This window comes from Sus scrofa, chromosome 3 (assembly GCF_000003025.6).
Source record: "Sus scrofa isolate TJ Tabasco breed Duroc chromosome 3, Sscrofa11.1, whole genome shotgun sequence".
Taxonomy (NCBI): domain Eukaryota; kingdom Metazoa; phylum Chordata; class Mammalia; order Artiodactyla; family Suidae; genus Sus; species Sus scrofa.
In genome coordinates, this window is record NC_010445.4 from 23,663,828 (window position 1) to 23,683,495 (window position 19,668).

General features: G+C 43.1%; 2 protein-coding genes across 5 annotated transcripts in view; one reads left to right on the forward strand and one right to left on the reverse strand.

Moving 5' to 3' along the window:
• Positions 6,236 to 19,668, reverse strand: part of METTL9 (methyltransferase like 9) — a 52,180-nt gene continuing 38,747 nt past the window's right edge. For 2 of the 4 annotated variants that reach the window (XM_021085768.1, XM_021085766.1), the window contains exon 5: positions 6,236 to 6,937. In XM_021085768.1, the coding sequence (XP_020941427.1) occupies positions 6,735 to 6,937 (203 nt within the window). In that variant the 3' untranslated portion in view covers positions 6,236 to 6,734. 4 annotated transcript variants of the gene reach the window in all.
• On the forward strand, positions 9,335 to 19,429 carry IGSF6 (immunoglobulin superfamily member 6). Its single transcript, NM_001243387.1, is given in 6 exon segments — positions 9,335 to 9,447; positions 12,783 to 13,139; positions 15,259 to 15,365; positions 16,324 to 16,371; positions 16,724 to 16,804; positions 18,358 to 19,429. Coding segments are annotated over 6 exon segments (717 nt in total). The 5' UTR covers positions 9,335 to 9,380; the 3' UTR covers positions 18,415 to 19,429.

The following is a 19,668-nucleotide window of genomic DNA, read 5'->3' on the forward strand; positions in this document are numbered from 1 at the left end:
TCTAGAGCTATCCTTGCAATCCTTTATATTTAATGAAACACATCAATACCAGAAAAACTTTTAATAACTGAAAAGTCTAATGCCGACATTATTTTGTCAGTGGCAAAATTAGTCATTCTCTTCAGAAATGGCCAACTGTACTGATGTTGCTTATCGGATGGTTATTAACATCATATTTATGTTATTTATTAGCAGTTATAGTAGTTAGCAGCATCCTCAAAAAAACATCCTTTTATCCCCAGGCTCTTGGTTTAATCCTTTAAAAAAGGAGCTTACTCTCAAGCACTAAATAATGGGAAATGTCTTCCACCCTTTGTCAATTTTTGATTTAGAAAATAGTTGTCGGAGTTCCCGTCGTGGCTCAGAGGAAATGAATCTGACTAGCATCCATGAGGACATAGGTTCAATCCCTGGCCTGATCAGTGGGTTAAGGATCTGGCGTTGCCTTGAGCTGTGCATAGGTCACAGACAAGGCTCGGATCCCGTGTTGCTGTGGCTGTGGTGTAGGCCAGCGGCTACAGCTCCAAATCGACCCTTAGCCTCGGAACCTCCATATGCCGTGGATGCGGCCCTGAAAAGACGAAAGAAAGGAGGAAGGAAGGAAGGAAGGAAGGAAGGAAGGAAGGAAGGAAAGAAAGAAAGAAAGAAAGAAAGAAAGAAAGAAAGAAAATAGGTATCTATGCATTTCACATGATTCTTCTTGGAAGAATAAAAGTATCTTTTATTTTCAATTTTTTTTTTTTTTTTTTTTTTTTGTCTTTTGTTGTTGTTGCTGTTGTTGCTATTTCTTGGGCCGCTCCCGCGGCATATGGAGGTTCCCAGGCTAGGGGTCGAATCGGAGCTGTAGCCCCCGGCCTACGCCAGAGCCACGGCAACGCAGGATCCGAGCCACGTCTGCGACCTACACCACAACTCACAGCAACGCCCGATCGTTAACCCACTGAGCAAGGGCAGGGACCGAACCCGCAACCTCATGGTTCCTAGTCGGATTCGTTAACCACTGCGCCACAATGGGAACTCCTATTTTCAAATTTTTGAATGTTAAAAATTTGTATATGTGTATGTCTGGGTACATACATGCAAAGAAAAAACTCTGAAAGGGCATATTCCAAAATGTTAACAGTGGTGCTTTCAGGGTTATAGTGAAGGTAAAGTCTATTTGCATTTTCTTTTGCTTTTTTTTTTTTTTTTCCAGGACCACACCCGAAGCACACAGAAGTTCCCAGGCTAGGGGTTTAATCGGAGCTGCAGCTGCCGGCCTATGCCACAGCCACGGCCACACCAGCTCCTTAACACAGAGTGAGGCCAGGGATCAATCCCGCATCCTCATGGATACTTGCCGGGTTCAAGAGCCATGAAAAGAACTCCGTCTTTGCATTTTCGTCTTTACAGCTGTCTGTATTTTCTACTTTTTTCTATAATAAACATGTTACTTATAATGCAAAAACCAGTATAGGGCTTTATGATCAGTCACTGCCCCCTTATAAAGAATAAAAAATAAAAACAAAGTGGCAAAATTAAGTGCAGGAAAAACCGTTGTTTTGTTCAGCTGACTATAAAAAGGACTGCCAGTGTATTCCAAACGCCTCAGTTCTCCCATTTTAAAAGTGCTCAGGGTTCAAAGGCTTTTAAAACCAAGAGTCTGTGTTGGCTCCTGAACAGGATATGAGAAAACAGCATCTGGGCCTTCTATTCTGTTCTTAATTATTTTCCAGAACTTAAGAAGAGCAGGTGTATAAGACATTCTATTTCACATGGTCATTTATTTGGCGGTGGGGGAAGGGGATGTTCCGTTTCATTTTACACATATTTTAAGTAATTTTTAAATGGTCTTGTATCAAAAATACACTAGTATTTAATTTATGTGAATACAGCATATTGACTCTGAAATCCAGAGGGAAATCTTAAGTTCTAGTTATGTAATGATATTCTCCTAAGGCTCCCAAAGTATAAAATTTTATAGCTAAAAAGAAATACTTTGCAATCAGTGAACACTCATTCCGATTCATTGGTATCAATATAGATAGCACGCAACAAAGTACAAATTACTAGTAGATGAAACCCAATGCCATGCAAGTTGTATTCTAAACACAAATCATCAGGGAAATGCAAATCAAAACCATCAAGTACCACCTCACATCCACTGATACCACTTCACATTAAACACCACCTCACATCCATTGATGGCTACTTTCAATATGAAATAATAAGTGTCAGCCAGGATGTGGAGAAATTAGAACCCTTGTGCATGTTGGTGGGAACGTAAAATGGTGCAGCCACTGTGAAAAACAAGATTGCGATTACTCAAAAACTTAAATATAGAACTACCATATAATCCAGCAATTCCACTTCTGGGTATACACCCGAAAAAAGTGAAAACAACAACTCGAACAGCTATCTGTACACCCATGTTCATAGCAGCATTATTCTCAATAACAAAAAGGTGGAAGGAACCCAGGTGTCCATTGATAATGGATAAGCAAGATACACACCATGGAATATTACTCAACCTTGAAAAGGAAAGAAATTCTGACACATGGTACGATATGGATAAACCTTGAGATCAATAGGCTGGGTGAAGCAAGCCAGTCCCCGAAAGACAACTATTGTATGATTCTACTTAAATGAGGTACCTAGAAGAGCCAAATTCAGAGAAAGTAGAATGGTGATTGCCAGGGGCTGGGGGAAGAGGGAATGGGGAATTTAGCAAAATGAAAAGAGTAAAAATGGATGGTAGTGATCATTGCATGATATGAATATACTAAAAGCCACTGAACTGAACTCCTAAAAATGGTTAACATGATAAATTTCATGTGATTTTATAATTTAAAAACTTGGAAGATAAACAATGGTACTGTGTCACCAAACACTAACAATCTTAAAAGTAAGCAACTAGGGAGTTCCTGTTGTGGCTTAGTGGGTTAAGAACCCTACTAGTGCCTGTGAGAACACCGGTTTGATCCCTGGCCTTGCCCTGTGGGATAAGGATTCAGTGTTGCCGGAAGCTGCAGCATAGGTTTCAGCATAGGATCCAGCATGGTCGTGGCTGTGGCGCAGGCCTGTAGCTGCAACTCTGATTCGACCCCTGGCCTGGGAACATCCATATGCTGCAGGTTCGGCCCTAAAAAGAGAAAAAATTAGTAACTAGTAAATAAATAAATAAAAGTGAGCAACTAAATGGGATATGATCGCTGAACTGGCTCCTAGAATAGAAGAAAAGTCATTAATGGAAAAACGCGCAAAATGGCAGTAATCTTTAATTGACGTAACAGTAATGTACCAATGTTAATTTCTTAGTTTAGACAAACAGTGCCATAGCTATGTAAGATCACACTGGGGGGTAAAGGGTGTGCAGGAACTCTCTGCCTGATCTTTGCAAGTTTTCTCCAAATCCAACAGTATCCCAAAATAAAAGTTTGTTTTAAAATCAATTTTTTTAAAGTGACAACAAAAAAATCAACTCCTACGTAAGACAAAGACACCACAAATACATCAGACTTGACAAAGTAAGCAGCAAAACACAAACATCTATACCGATAGCTACAGTAAATGTGAAACTGTTTTATCATACTGTTCACTGTGCCTAGCTATTACCTCATCATCCGCTAATTGCTAAAGGGTAGGCTGTTGAATTTTATGTTGCAATTCTTTCTTTCCTTAATGACTCGGGGTGCATTCTTTCACTTAGACCTTAGCATGGAACAGTGTGAACCTCCTCCTACCAATTCATGATTTTGTATCTTTTTTTTAATGTGTTTTTTAAACATTTTATTAGAGTTTGGTTGATTTACAATGGTGTCAATTTCTGCTGTACAGCAAGGTGACCCAATCATACGTGTATATATATCTTCCATTAGTAATCTTACATTATCTTCCATCATGGTCTATCCCAAGAGATTTTTATATCTTTGATGAGTTGTGACTTCTCAAGCATCCTGGTTGGTTCAAGTCAGTTAGGAGCCCAGTGTCATGCTCAGCAGACTCCCGGGCAGCACAGCTCAGCCCACACAGCCCTGGCCCAGTGTACCTGCTTCTAGCTGCATCATGGATACATCGGATATAAGCATATTTGAGGGGTCCTAAGGCATCAGCCCAAACGTGGTAGGTCATTTTAGCCACCAGAAGCCCTTATTGAAGGTGCTATAGCTGTTGGAGAAAAGGATCATGAAACACTTTATCAGTAACCAAGCAGTGGGACACAATTGATGAAAGTGTCTTGCTTCATTACGAGTCTATGTACATACCAGACTCAGAATTAAGTGAAAACAAAGGTTTCCTCAGACAGAGCACTTGAAACAACTAAGTTTTACTTTATTTTCCAGCCCAGTTTCTTTTCTGTTCAAGGTCAACTACATAAAAACTGATGTGACATTGAGAAGGACAGAAAATACAGCCTCCCTTCACTACGCTGCACCAGGGAGAAATGACTAAGGCTATTGTGTCTTCTTGCTTTCCCTTCCCTGAACTCAGTGGTCTAAACACTCAAGGGGCTTCCAGGTGCAGGTGCAATGCGCTTCGACGCACAGGTGCAGCTTGCATTTCCTTTCTCTGTGACCTTTAAGGTCAACTGGTTAGGTTGCTTTGACCACAAATAGAGCTTTTGGTAATTCCTCCAGCACAACCCTAACTTGATATGAAGCACTTACACAAGGAATGGTGCAGACAAGAAGGCAGTTTATTGTACGATGGGGACGGGGGGAAAAAAAACAACCCACAATTCCATTTAGGGGAAGAAAAAAAAAAAGCAAGAAAAAAAAAAAAAAAGTCATTGACACTGAGCAACACTGCCATCTAGCGGAATGGTGACACACTACCAAGACTTTCTTTCAAGAGCAGGCGTGAAAGATGAGCCAATCTGCCTGTTTAAATTTTCACCAAAAAATGGCATTTTTGAGAAGCTGGTTTTCAGAGAGCCTCAGACTTTGAGAAACTATTTTTATCTTTGAAAGGCATAACTGTATGTGCTTCCTCCGACTTTTTAGGTAACAGGCGAGGTGTGTGTGGTTTTTTTAAACAGGCTATCAAATCAATTCTCAATTTCAAAGTTATGAAACACCTTGGAGCAACCTGCCTCTTTAAACATCCATCACTCTTGCTCTCTTGCCTGGTGGGCTAAACAGCCATCCCTGATGACAGCTTATAAAGAAGCAAAACGCAACTGCATGAGACCTACATGAAGTGTACGCATTTCCTCTATTTTTTACAATCTAAGTTGCTAAGTATTTGCACTTATTTGAATTCCTAGAAATAGAAAAAAAAAAAAAGCATTTGAAAGCGCCGATAACACTCCCGCATAAATCGCATAACCCAACTCTTAGGATGACTACACAAGAACAGTGGAAGATACTGGTGTGAGGATGTGTGAATGCCGTTCTTAATGAATCATAAAGCCATTCCTCTCAAGACTTTAACTCTCTTTTATACCAGGTGTTGCAGTAAATGTGTGGATTTGATGACTTCTCTGAGCACATAAATGAGCGTGTTTAATGAAACACCTGGCCGAAAAAAGAAAGCTGTGCAAATAACATACTGTTAATAGCCCCAATCTCGCACTGGCATCTCTGTTATGACTGAGAGTTTAGATTCTGGGTGTGGCGCTTTGCTCTTGGAACATCCACAAAGATTACTGATCTTGCCAATGATAGATAGAGCTCCCCACGGCAAGATTTCTGGATATATGGTTGGAGGCACTGGTGGGTTCTAGAAGGCATGAGTCGGCCATGGCTTCCTCAAACCAGGATCTTGGCAAATTAGAAACGCAGTCAAGGATTCTGAGGAGCGCAGAGTCCTGGGAAAGAGGTATATACAAGGGCAGGGGAAGAAGTTGAATGCAAACATTGTTAGGGTGCATTCTGTCAGCAGACAGAACCGAATGGTTCAATTCTGAGCACATGAGATGGCCTTGGAAAAACAAAATGCTGAGTGTAGGACGCAAGTTACCACAAAGTCGGAGCCCGAGGTTCTGCATTTCCCAGAACAACATGAACCAGGGAGTGAGGGTGGTCCCTGACGTACTGCACCTGAATGAGGAGGCTGTTCTGAGGGTTATTAGCCCGATTGCCTGGGTTCACCGCAATACGCATGAATCCCCCAACCCCAGTCGAAAGCCTTCCTTTACCACGTATTCAAATCAACTGCATCTTTCACATACGGCTCATGACTTGGGGACCCGCTGAAGCCAAAGCAATGAGAGATGCTAGGGGAGCCTGATAGTAACGCAAACATGATGCCGAAGTCATCTCCAAAAAAGTTTATTAGCATGATTAAAAACATTTTCTTGGATAATGATAGAAGTTCTAAACAGGAGAGAGCATCAGTGGCTATAACTTAGAACCAATACTTGCAACTGGCTGGACAGCTTTACTGCCAGTCTTCACTGTGTTAAAAACGATCCATAGTTATTGGTTCCATGTGAAGTCATGACTATTGCTTTGACTGCGAAGGAGTCCCTACTGCACTTAAGTATAAAAAATATCTTCCGTCATTGGAGAGTGACCTGCATTACTGAGTCAAGAGGTGATAAAAATCCTCAAAGAGTTGGGCTGCTGTGTTTTAAAAACATTCCTTTTACGCACTACAAAGAGATAATTAGTATTTTGGCTTTTGAAATTCCTACGTGATACTCGGGAACGGCAGCCCCCAAAGGTCCTCCCTTCGTGTCATTGAGGACGCAGACCCTCTCCTGGAGCGTACGTTCTTGGGGGGGGACCCCGAAGACTGCGATCGCCACACGCTTATACTGGTTTGAGGACAAAGACAGCGTCGTCCAAAACGTAGTAGTCATTGTACATGTCGCCTTCACACAGGTATGGCAGTCTGGTGAACGCTTCGATGACAAACCCAGCTTTTCTGAAAACCTCAGGCAGACTGTTCACTTGCTCTTCCCAGTTCTGTCCCTTGATTTCCAAAATTTCGGATGGTTTATCCCACTTGCCACCTACTAAAACAAAGGAAAACATTAAGTTAAATTCTTGAACAAACAAGTTACTCACAGAGCGGAAGAGCAATATCGGCCCAAGGATTTGGTGTGTGCCAAGAACTGGGTGCTTTGACGGATTATCTCCCAGGTACCCCAGCAGGAGGAGGACAGAGAGAGGAAGTCCACGCTTAGGAGGAATGAAGAACCCACACCTGAAAGGTTAATAAAGGGGAAGCAGAGATACAAACCCTACAGTTCCCGTCGTGGCGCAGCGGAAATGAATCCGACTAGGAACCATGAGGTTGTGGGTTCAATCCCTGGCTTCGCTCAGTAGGTTAAGGATCCAGCGTTGCCGTGAGCTATGGTGTAGGTCATAGACTTGGCTCGGATCTGATGTTGCTGTCGTGTAGGCGGCAGCTGTAGCTCCGAGTGGAGCCCTAGCCTGGGAATCTCCATATGCCGCGAGTGCGGCCCTAAAAAAAGAGAGAAAAAAAGAAATGCGAACCCTGGTTTAACTGGATCCAAAGCCCACAATTTCTCTGACAGTTTCAGGAATCACCCTCCTTTAGACTGACTGGGGAGCAAGGGTTAATGTGGTTGGAAAACTGCTCATTAAAGACTGCAAACCTGAAGCAGAGAGTAACAAAATTTCAAAGCGGGTTTTGGATAAACCCACGAAAATGCCACTCATGTTAAATTATGCAACAAATTAACTAGAGAGGTTTATCAGGCTGAAAATAAAAGCAGGCTAGCAAAGGATTTTAATTTATAAAAACATCATTCAGTGTGTTGTTCAAAGGCGCTCAATCCCACTTTCTAACTTTTCCGAACAATTTCACAAATGTGAAGCTCCAGAACTAGAGAGGGGTTAACACACTATAGTGGATGAATCAACCTAGTATTTCTTGGAAATACTAGGACACACACTGTGTTATATATAAATCTGGAGGTGCTTACAGATGCTCTGATGATGTAAACAATACACAATAATATTAAAAGTGTTACTAGGAGTTCCCATTGTGGCGCAGTGGTTAACGAATCCGACTAGGAACCATGAGGTTGCGGATTCGATCCCTGGCCTTGCTCAGTGGGTTAACGATCCGGTGTTGCCGTGAGCTGTGGTGTAGGTTGCAGACGCGGCTCGGATCCCGTGTTGCTGTGGCTCTGGCGTAGGCCGGTGGCTACAGCTCCAATTCGACCCCTAGCCTGGGAACCTCCATATGCCACAGGAAGCGGCCCTAGAAAAGGCTAAAGACAAAAAAAAATGTTACTAAATTCAGACTGAGGAGGATAGCTTTCAGTAAATGAGACAAATATATAATCAACAGGTGCCAAGAGTACAAACACTACAGTGGAAAGATTTTGCGTGCTTTTCGGTGGCCCAGCACCCCTCTTCCTAGAGGGAGGCACCGCCTGGGGAAGCAGCTTTCCCCGCCTTTCTTGCAGCTAAGGCACTGGAACATGACCTAAGTTCACACACAATCGCCTGAGACCTGGAAGGAAAAGCTAACAACCCCAAGTGGGGACTCGAGGTTTGTTCTCCAGGGAGGCGGAGCAGTGGTGTTAGACCAGGAGGCTGGGGCAGCGCTGAGCAGTACTGACAGGCTTTGGTCCATGCTGCAGCATCAAGTGCTTGGGGGCAGCAGTGTGCTCTTCAGATCAGGTGGGTTTTTTTGCTTTTTAGGGCCGCAACCAAGGCATCATAGAAGTCCCCAGGCTAGGGGCCGAACTGGAGCTACAGCTGCCAGCCTATGCCACAGCCACAGCCACACGGGATCCAAACCACATCTGTGACCTACACCACAGCTCACGGCAACACTGGATCGTTAACCCACTGAGGGAGGTCAGGGATCGAACCCGCATCCTCAGGGATACTGGTCAGATTCATTACCCCTGAGCCACAGCGGGAACCCCCCAGATAGGTTTTACAGCATGTCTAAGAGCAATTTTCTTGCCTGTAGACCCATACACGTGTCTCCAGTCTTCCCAATGACTCTCCAAGCTACCCCCAAATCCTTGCAATAAATTCCCTTTTTCAAGTCAGCCCACAACTGAACTAGCCTGGAAATGGACAGGACAAATTACCGGTGGAAGACTACTTCCTGGGAATAGGCACCACCTCTAAAACAAAAGCTCACTCGCCACATGGAACACTTTCGAGGATTTGCAAAACCCAAGAAAAAGGGACCCCATGAACATTCAGAAATGTGCTGGAGGCTTAAAAAAAAAAATCTCCATTTTAAATGGTGAAACTAGGTTACCAACAATTGTTACACAATTTCAAAAAGTTCCTGATTATGGTTCCTTAATAACAGTTCCTCTCTCCTCCTTCTTCCTTTCTAAAAAAAGCAGCAGCAGTGGCAGCCAAGGCTCTTTAAACACTCCCCCACCTCACACACTCACACTCACACACATTCACACACACACACACACACACACACACACACGCACACACACAGAGATGGCCACTGTGAACGGAGGCACCATCACTCTCGGTCTGGAAATCAGTCTGGTTCTATTGTGTGTCGGTAAGGTTCTCTTTCTTTCTCCTCCGTTTCATTTAAATCCATTGCTGTTGTTAGCCAGATTCATTTTTATTTCAAGCCCCTACGGATGAATTGTTAAATGTATGGCATTATGGAAATTGTCTAAGGTGATCAATTTCTTGTTTCCAGAGAAATGGGTCATAAAATAAGAGCTGAGAAAACGGTTCATGCTAACATTCAAAATCCCCTTTGCTGTGATGCTGCTTTTAGAGCAGGCAGATCTCTCTCCAGACAAAGGGCTGAAACATTCATACAGTCACGTTTGTCAGCAACAATTTAGTTCCCGTACCGGTAAAGTCACTCGACACGCTACCGAATTATTTTTAAAGATTGGTGTTTCAGAAAAGCTGAATTTCTATAAATTAGAGTACTTGCCATTTAAAAACAAAAAAAAATGGCTCCTTACTTGAAGAAAAATCTTCCCAAAATATACGGCTGCCTGTACCTGGCTTTTTCTCTCTGATAAAGAAAGTGTTTCCTATGTCACGGTGCTAATAATCTCATCTTAGGTCTAATAAATCTAATAAGCTCAAAGTTGCTCACAAAGTTTAGATCATAGGGTAGGGAAAGGAGAAAAATCCCTTCGAGTTATTTTTTTTCTCATCTGTACAGAAATATATTGAAATCTTCACAGTGGTGGAGAGGTGAAGGGACCACGGGTGATTTTTTTGCTTCTACTTTCAGTAATAGTCTTTTTTTCCTAGAAAGAAGATAATACATTTATAAACTATGTCAGTATGATTTTAAGGAAGAATCCTTAGCTCTTAAAGATGATATTCTGAACCATGTGCAGATAAAATATCTGGAATTTTCCCTAAAAGGACACGAGGTGAAGGAACAAGTAGGAAGAAGAGCTGAAACCCTGGGGTGCAGTCGGGGATGGCAGAGAAGGCACTGCGCTGGCCAACCACCGCCTTGTGTTCCAAATTTCCCTTAAAGGCTTCTTTTAGAAAGTGTCAAACATTTGTTTTCTAGATATTTTCTAGCTTGGTCTTCAAAAACAGTAACTTTTTTTATTCCCTCCACCAAGGAGATAAACAACCTTTTCAGAGGGTATTGTGTTTAGGGGAAGAAAAAAAAAAAATTCCTGCAGAACATGAGAGTTCTTAAAGAGAAATTGTCCGGAGCGGCTGTGGGGTGACATGTCCCCTGAGCTTCCCCTTTGCTCTGGGGCATTGCTTCACTGGAGTGGGGGAGGTGTCCCCACTCCCGTGCTCTCACAGGAAAACCACGGATGGCCTCTGGGTCTTCTCTGGGCTCTAAGGCACAGCAGTCAGAAAAGAGCAGAGACAGGAAAACTCCAAAGTTGCAAATATTGCGTTTACCCTGGAGCACACATTCTCGGAGAAGAGTGTTGAAAGGCAGCAGCTTCCCCTTTAAAAACTCTGTGACAGAGGATCTGAGGCGGGGACACTGCTGGGGAACGCTGTCGGTCGCATCCTGGCAGGCCCTCTCCCATTTCCCCGGTAGGTACTGAGCACCACACCTTGCTTGGAAAGTCTATCTCCACTTCTAAGGAGCCGAGTCTTCGAGGGAGCCGTGCGGTCGCATTTATCAGCTAAGCTAAGCTCCTGAAGATGTGAAAAGCCTGGTCTTCTCCAGGTGACTATCCTCTCATCTGGAGTCTATTGATCAGGTCGCTCAAAAGCACCCAGCTCTTCTCCAAATTGTACAAATACTAAAATGAAACCACGGCGAGAACAGATTGGCATCGCAAATGGCAGGAGTCTAGTTTTAATTTCTTCTGTTCTGGCTAGAGACCCATCAGAAAAATCCAGTGGAAACTTAAGCCTCAGACCACCTGAATGACTCTTCCGCTGTGTTTGCAGGAGCAAAGGACCAAGTCAGACAAAGAAGATCACGTGGAAACGTACAAGCAGGCAGAGTCATACCAAGAACCTACAAAAATCCCAATGGGTCTCAACCAGTACTATCTCCCATACAGCCTCCCTTGCCCCAGAAAGGATTGAGGGCAGGTCCTCCCATTTATAAACCCCTGAGCTTCACAGGCCTGGGATTAGGAGGCCCCCAGGCAGGGACCCCACCTGTGACACAGAAGCAGCATGATGTGCTGGAAGGAATGCTGGATGGGGGACCTGGCCCTCTCCACACCTTGGCTGAAACGTTCACGATTCTAAAACAGGCGTAGGATACTGTGGGAACAGGAGCCGTGGTGGCGGCAGAAATTGCTACCTTTTATTAAATACTTACCAAGACGTAGGTAAGTAAATACTTATGTGACAGCCTCGCTTCAACGTCCTGCTAAGCTCAGGATAAGCTCACAAGACTCTTCCCGTTTGGCTAATGAGGAGCCAGACCGGAGAGCTAGCAACTAGCAGAGCTGGGATCCAACTCAGGTGTGTGCCCATGAGCACGATACTCCTCGTCAAATACGATGAAAGCTACCGGACTACAAAGCAGTGGCCAAGAGCCGGGAAGAAATCCACTTTGCTGGGCCACAGCACGGCCCGCTCAGGAGGCCTCTGCTCTGTAACCAAAGACGCCGGAGGCTAAGCCAGGGCTGCATTTTCCCAGATGTGCATCTTGCCTTTTATAACATTTCCCACTGGGACGACTGGGCTCACAAAGGAACAATTGTGAATTGCCATGAATTCCTAGCAATCACAATGCCCACAAGGTGAAAAGAAAAAAAAAAAAAAATTCCAGACTGCTCCTGGGCTCAACCATCCATCAGCCGTGACATTGGCATGAGGCGCTTTGACACCTGTTACCGCCCTGAAGACAACACTCCTGTGAGGCCAGGGGTACAGATGAGGAAACGGGCTCTGAGAGCCGAAGTGATCTGCACAGGGAGATCAAAGGAGAGCTTGTAAGGACACCAAGAGTGTACACGCGGACCCTGGACTTCTGACTCTGGACCTGCTGCCACCTCCGCTGATGATGAGGCGGATTTCCTGGACCCCTGTGGGTCGGTCCCAAGTCCCAAGCATCACTGTGCACCAGCAGGCTGAGGTCAGGGGACTTGGGGTGGTAGGAAAAGGGAGGAACATCAGCATCTACCTTTTTTTCTGTCTCAATTTTTAAAAATTAATGTTGATGTACGATTTTACAGAAGTTACAGGGATGCAATACAGGGAGAGTCCCCATTTTTAAAGGCCATATTCCATTCATAGTTATTCTAAAGTCCTGGCACCAGTGTCTACTTCTACAGCCCCGTCTGTGCTGGGAGTGAGGTAAGAAAAAGAAAGCAATGGCTTTCAATGGGTTCCTCCAGCCAAAAATGCCGATAAAACAGAAGCACTGGCAAAGGGAGGCGAGGAGAAACTCTAAACAGGCTCATTCGCTTCCGCCCACAGGTGCCGCCGGTGGCTGTACCGTCTTGGTCTTTCAACCACCTTTCCTGGAAGTGGACCACACGCAAAAGGCCGTTACCATCCAGTGCTCCTTCTCCACGGTGGGGTGCCCTGCGGAGCAGCCCAGGAGCCTGTGGTTTCGCTATGGCACTCACCAGCCCGAGAACCTGTGCTTGGATGGATGCAGAAGTGAGACAGACAAATTCACGGTTGGGACTTCGGCCCAAAACCAAGTTTCCCTCACCGTGAACAGGGTGGCCCTCAATGACAGTGCCATCTACATCTGTGGAATAGCCTTTCCCAGTTCGAAGGAGCCAAAAGCTAAGCAAACCGGAGGAGGGACGGTGCTGGTGGTAAGAGGTCAGTCAAGGCTTTGGTCCCTTGTGCTGTGTCCTGCTCAGGCCTTTAAACGCATTGCATTACTTAAATGCAGAGAGGATGAGATACGTTTGCTAACTGCCGAGCCAGTGAAGAGGGTCAGCTACACACAAGCCAACACGCAGTTTGAATTAAAGAACTCCTTTGACCCCCCTGGGAGATGCAAGCACCACAGACACAGAGTCGGGGTTATGTCAGGTGCTATATTCTTCCCATGCTGACCCTTTGGTAGTCTGGGGGGACCACCTTCTGTATGTTACATGGACTGAAATGCGATGGTTAACTGTCCGCCTAGTCAGGCACGGGTCTGCTCCTGTACCATCTAGAACAAAACACTAGAGAAGCGTAAGTGATCAATAAACTGGACTCAGAAGAAAAAAAAAAAAAAGACTCATGGAGAATAAACACAAATTTTAGGAGTTCCCATTGTGGCTCAGCGGAAACAAATCTGACTAGCATCTATGAGGACGCAGGTTCGATCCCTGGCCTCACTCAGTGGGTTAAGGACCCAGTGTTGCCGTGAGCTGTGGTGTAGGTCAAAGACGTGGCTTGGATCCCGAGTTACTGTGGCTCTGGCGTAGGCTGGCAGCTGTAGCTCTGATTTGACCCCTAGGCTGGGAACCTCCATAAGCCGCAGGTGCGACCCTAAAAAGACAAAAGACAAAATAAATAAATAAATAGCCAAAAGGAAAAATGCCTTGAAAAGAGATGCAGGTCTCAAACCAGCAAGCCGAGTCACTACAGTCAAGATTCTTAACCCACTGCACCAAGGCGGGAACTCCAAAATTTTTTTTTTTTTTAAAGTTTTATAGGTATGGCTGATTTGTTAGTTTCACAGCAAAAATGTATGTTGTATACCGAGCACACAGAAATAACAAGGCCCTACTGTAAAGCACAGGGACCTACATTCAATACCCTGTGATAAATCATAATAGGAAAGAATACGAAAAAGAATAGATACACATCTGTATAACTGAATCACTTTGCTGGACAGCAGAAATTCACACAACAGTGTAAACTGACTGTACATCAAAAACATTTAGTAAGTAGACAGAGTTCACAGGATAAGCGCCTATGGAATACTGATGGAACAGTACCAGTTATTCAGATATTACAAATCGAACTGGATTTTATGCTTCAAATAACCCAGGACTTGAAGACATTGGTAGGTTGCCTCATCACTACCTACAGCGCAGGGCACTTCCTGCAAGAAGGGAGACTTTCAGAATGTGCAAAGGGACTCAATGATTCTACTTCTAGAACTTTATTAGAAAGAAGGGGCCCGTGTAACAATGCCGGTCTTTTAAGCGTGCGGTGAGCGCTTAACATCTCAGTGTTTGCCCTTTTCGGGTTCTTTTACAGACGGCACTGTTCTGTTACACACACCACACAGCCCAAGGTTAAAAATAAACACACACAGGGAAGTCTCTTAACTCCATAAACAGACTCTTAGTGACATCTGTACATCATATCTACTAAAAGAAACTTTAAACACCCTTGCAATAAATTTTAAAGGTTATCTAACGTGAAGCAACACTTCATACGAAAAGTGACTCCTGGCATTATGACAAGTAAGTGCTTTTAATTTTAAGGTTTAAAAATGAATATTTTTAGCATAATACATTTAAAGAACTAATGGCTTTAATACACAAGTGTTTTTGGAATCAGAAGACCCTCAATAAATTTTTTTATGACTAGCCAAGCAGAGGAATAAGTTCATGGGTCACCTCTAACATAGTTTCAATTATACTTTATACATTTATTTGTTTGTTTGTTTATTTATTTTGTCTTTTTAGGGCCGCACCCAGGGCACGGCATATGGAGATTCCCAGGCTAGGGGTCTTATTGGAGCTATAGCTGCTGGCCTAAGCCACAGGCACAGCAGCGCCACATATCCGAGCCGCGCCTGCGACCTACACCACAGCTCACGGCAACGCCGGATCCTCAACCCACTGAGCAAGGCCAGGGATCGAACCCGCAACCTCATGGCTCCTTGTCGGATTTGTCTCCGCTGCGCCACAACGGGAACTCTTATACATATATTTAAAGTAATATGTTTCAAGAGTGACAGTAGCTCTTTCTGTATCTGTAATTCACAAAGCAATGAAGGTTCTCAGCAAGGAACTGCAGAGTCTGCTGACAGCGATCTTGTCGCTGCTCTCTATCTACATTATTGGTGTCCTCGTGATCTTCGTCATCCTCACCAAAGTAAGTCAGATTTCTTGCATTAGCTATTCCTGTGGCCCTGAATATTACAAAGAAATAACTTCCATCTCCCCACACACTGGGGGCCTTAGTTTAATTAACATCTTCCTTTGCATCTGCAGGAAATACCACCTGCAGATGAGATCTGTGGAAGAAAGCATACATTTTCATCACTGAAATTATCAACCAGAATACACAATTTACAGGGCTTTCTCTTAAAAACCCAGTAATATGGGAGAAAGAGACCCTTTTTTATTTTTATGTATTTATTAATTTTTCTTTTTTTTTTTTTTTGTCTTTCTGTCTTTTCTAGGGCCGCACTCACGGCATGTGGAGGTTCCCAGGCTAGGGGTCCAATTGGAGCCGTAGCCACCAGCCTACGCCAGAGCCACAGCAACGCCGGATCCGAGCCGCGTCTGCAACCTACACCACAGCTCACGGCAACGCCGGATCGTTAACCCATTGAGCAAGGGCAAGGATCGAACCCGCAACCTCATGGTTCCCAGTCAGATTCGTTAACCACTGAGCCATGACGGGAACTCCAAGAGACCCTTTTTTATAGCCATCATACACACTCTCTTTCTGCTGGAGGAAAGAGGGTTACTGTTATCTATGAAGGGCCTAAATACAGTCTTTAAGAACAGAAAAAGGTTAAGATTAGAAACTGCCTTTAAAATATCTTTAAAGTTTTTGAGGAAGACTATCAATCATCTGGTTGTTTACGTGCTATAAGAGGAGGTATGTATATGTTATGTCAGGAATATTATAAATTCTACATCAAAAGCAGTTTGAGCTATTTTATTAATAAAAGCATCTCAGAAATGACGTGAAAATCATTAACTCTTTCTGCGTATCATTTAAATATTAAGTCAGTTTACCCTCCTTATGGTATGAGATATCTGCCACAATTGCTCTGAAATGCATAAAATGTCTTAGAAGACTTTCCTTTTCTTCTTGACAGTCAAAATCTAAAACTCTGAGAAAAAAAGAAACAGAAGATTCACAAAAGGTACAGACCAATGTTTGTAAAATGTCTTTTGAATGGTGGTGGTGTAACTATTTCAAATCCAAACTAATTGAAGAAACGCAGAATGTTATGGTAACTTTCAGCCACAGATACTGTTTCCTATTGTTGAGAAAAAGGATAATCTCAAGTGATGAAAGACATGGTAAACTGATAGTTCTTAACCATAAATTCTACTGAACATACTCGAAATATAAAAGCGTTAACTGTAGGTATAGATGTATTGGGGGAAGCATGGGTGATTTCTGAGACTGGTGGCAGTAAAGAAAGAAAATGCTCAGAGGATGTGCAGTATCATTGCTTTTAGTCCTGAGAGATGTTTTTTTCTTACTTGTAGAAAAAGAGTGTTCGACGTATTTTTCAGGAAATTGCTCAAGAGCTATATAGTAAGAGAAACATGGAAACATGCCAACAACCTGTAAGTATAAAAAAGATGTAATACATACATAAAGCATGTTTAAAAAAAACGAAGCTGCCAACAAGCTGTCAATAATCAAGTTTCCCTTTAGAAGAGTCTGAAAGAGGACTTTCACAATATGCTTTTTTTTTGGCCACACCCAAGGTATGCAGAAGTTTCTGGGCCAGGAATCAAACCTGCACCACAGCTGCAACCAGAACCAAGCGGTGACCACACCAGATCCTTAACTCACTGAGCCACCAGGGAACTCTACAATACTCATTTTTTATAGAACTTGTTTTGATAAATACATGACAAAGGACATCTCATACAATATTAAACAGATCCCAGGCTGGCATCTTAGTGACACAGAATCTTTCAAAAACACATTGGATACAGGCAATGTTTCAATATAGACAAGGATGCTTTTGTGGATAGAAAGCTACCTTGTACAGTATCTTGTATGCAGTCCTAAGCATTAACAGATGTTGCAAACATTTGTGGATCAAATTACATAGAAAAAGTAGTTGTTCACATTAGAAGATACAGCTATTAAAAGTTTAAAATGGGAAGTTCCCGTTGTGGCTCAGTGGGTTAAGAACCCGACGTAGTGCCTGTGAGGCTTCAGGTTCAATCCCTGGCCTTGCTCAGTGGGTCAAGGATCCAGCATTGGCACAAGCTGCAGCATCGGTTGCAGCTGTGGCTCATCCTGCGTTGCTGTGGTTGTGGTGTACACCTGCACACGCGGCTCCAATTCAACCCCCAGTCCAGGAATTTCCATATGCCGCAAGTGCGGCCATAAAAATAAATAAATAAATAAAAAATAAGGATATTTCTCCAATCTTTGGGGTTGGAATAACAGAAAGAATACATCTCTACCAACTACAATATGTTCTGATAGTGTTTCTTTAAAGCCCTATTTAAACAGGTGTTTCAGACAAGATGCTATTTTAAAGCTAGCAGAGCAGATAGTTTCCACTATGTCTGCTGAAACTGCTCAGACTTAAAATGTATACAAAACAAAGAACCTATAGACTAGTCAAGATATTTTCCTCTCAAACAGCAGCCATGAGGGCAAATGAAATGGAATTGTGTTTGACATGAGGTGTGTTTTCAAAAATCCAATTCCTAAAATGGGTTTTCACCCAGGAAAGAATATCATCTTAAGTAGTCCCTTCACCCTTCAATGTACAAACAAATACATCAAGAAGTGGTCTAATCACCTAAGATGCCACTCTGCATAACTGCAAGTGCCTGCTCACACTCGTTTTCTTACTGAAGCTGGGCGTCTTCTCCAGCAAAGAGGCCAAGGTAAATGGCCTGAAGATAGGTCTGGAACTAGGAAATTTAAAGACCTAAGCTAGGGCTCTGACAATGGTATCTGAATAGGAAGATTATTGTTCAGTTCTCACATCTTACGCCCAATAAAGGGAAAATGGTAAGTGGAACTTTAAGATTACCGGAAGGGGACTTGGGACCCAGGATGCAGGATGGCACTACAGTTTATATGCTGCTGGTAGTGTGGCATTCGTGGCTGTGCAATCTTAAACATGGCTTGTTATTTACTATTGCAGGAGAAAGATAACACTTATGAAAACAGAAGAGCAGTTTCTAACTATGAAAGACCATAGAAATCTTTTTTTGATTTTCAATTAAGTCACGGAAGATCCAACGCCAGAAGTTATGGAAGTCATACGTATGGACATATACCCATCAGGGCCTTAAAAAAATTTAAGGTAAATGGAAAAGTCAACTGGCTACAAGAAGGATCCCGGGGTATAAGGAAACTCTTACTAAAAGTAATGAAGAAAATACTTAAAAAAAAAAATTGTAACTGAAAAATAACTTTCCTAATTTGCTAAAATTCTAAGCAAATGTCTTCAAAACCTTCCATTTATAGCATATATCCTATATTTATCTCATTCAACATACAAGGTGCACCACGTCATGATTGTTACCCTGAAGATTTAGTCACACCATGTGTCTCAGTCTTGTGTAGGATTTTTTTTTGGGGGGGGCAAACCCCGGGAATGAAAGAATTGCTTTTAAAGTTTGTAGAAGTGAGGGGTCACTTAGACTAAGTTGGGAGAGAACGAGGAATGGAGGGGGGGGGGAACGTGACAGAACTTGAAGGAGCCAAAATCATCTTGAAAAGTATTTTGGAGCAAAAATCATGTCCTCTGGTATTGCAATGGAGCGATGGTACAACGCACATCTTCCTGCCAAGGTGTATACATCATGCTACCAGCAAAAAGTGAGACGAGGAGTGGGGAGAGAAGAGAGTAAGAACACAAAAACTAAAACACGGAAAATCCAAAGCCGAAGGTTCAACAGAGAAAACCTCAGGACAAATATGCCACAACCGACCCTAGGTGTCAGTCTTGTGCCAGATGACAGCGCCAGAGAAGGATCCGGCCACGCGCTGCACCTGACAATGCCTTTAAGAGACTGATTTTTCACCAACGAGACAGAGGGAAATGACAGATGAGGGGCTGGGTACAGTAAGGATGTTTAGAGACCTCATTGCCATCTCACTGAGTAAACGTGTTATGGATTGTTCTCTGAAGTTACTTCAGTGTTAAAAAAAAAAATCGATTTAAAGCACCAAGTACATGTTCATTATTAAACATGAATTACTACCTATTATGTTTATTTCACTAAAGTGTTTCTCTTAAACTGGTATAAAATGAGGTGTATGCTTATTTTTAAAACCCAGATCAAATTTTAAAGTCTTTTAAGGTCCCTCTGAAAGCATCCTGTACGGATGCTTTAAATCCGTGATCTCTAGCCTTTATAACCATACGTGCCAGGAAAAATGGAAAGGGGAGAGCAGGCAACACGCAACCCCATTTTATCTCTGTGTACTGAGGGCACACTTATATGTG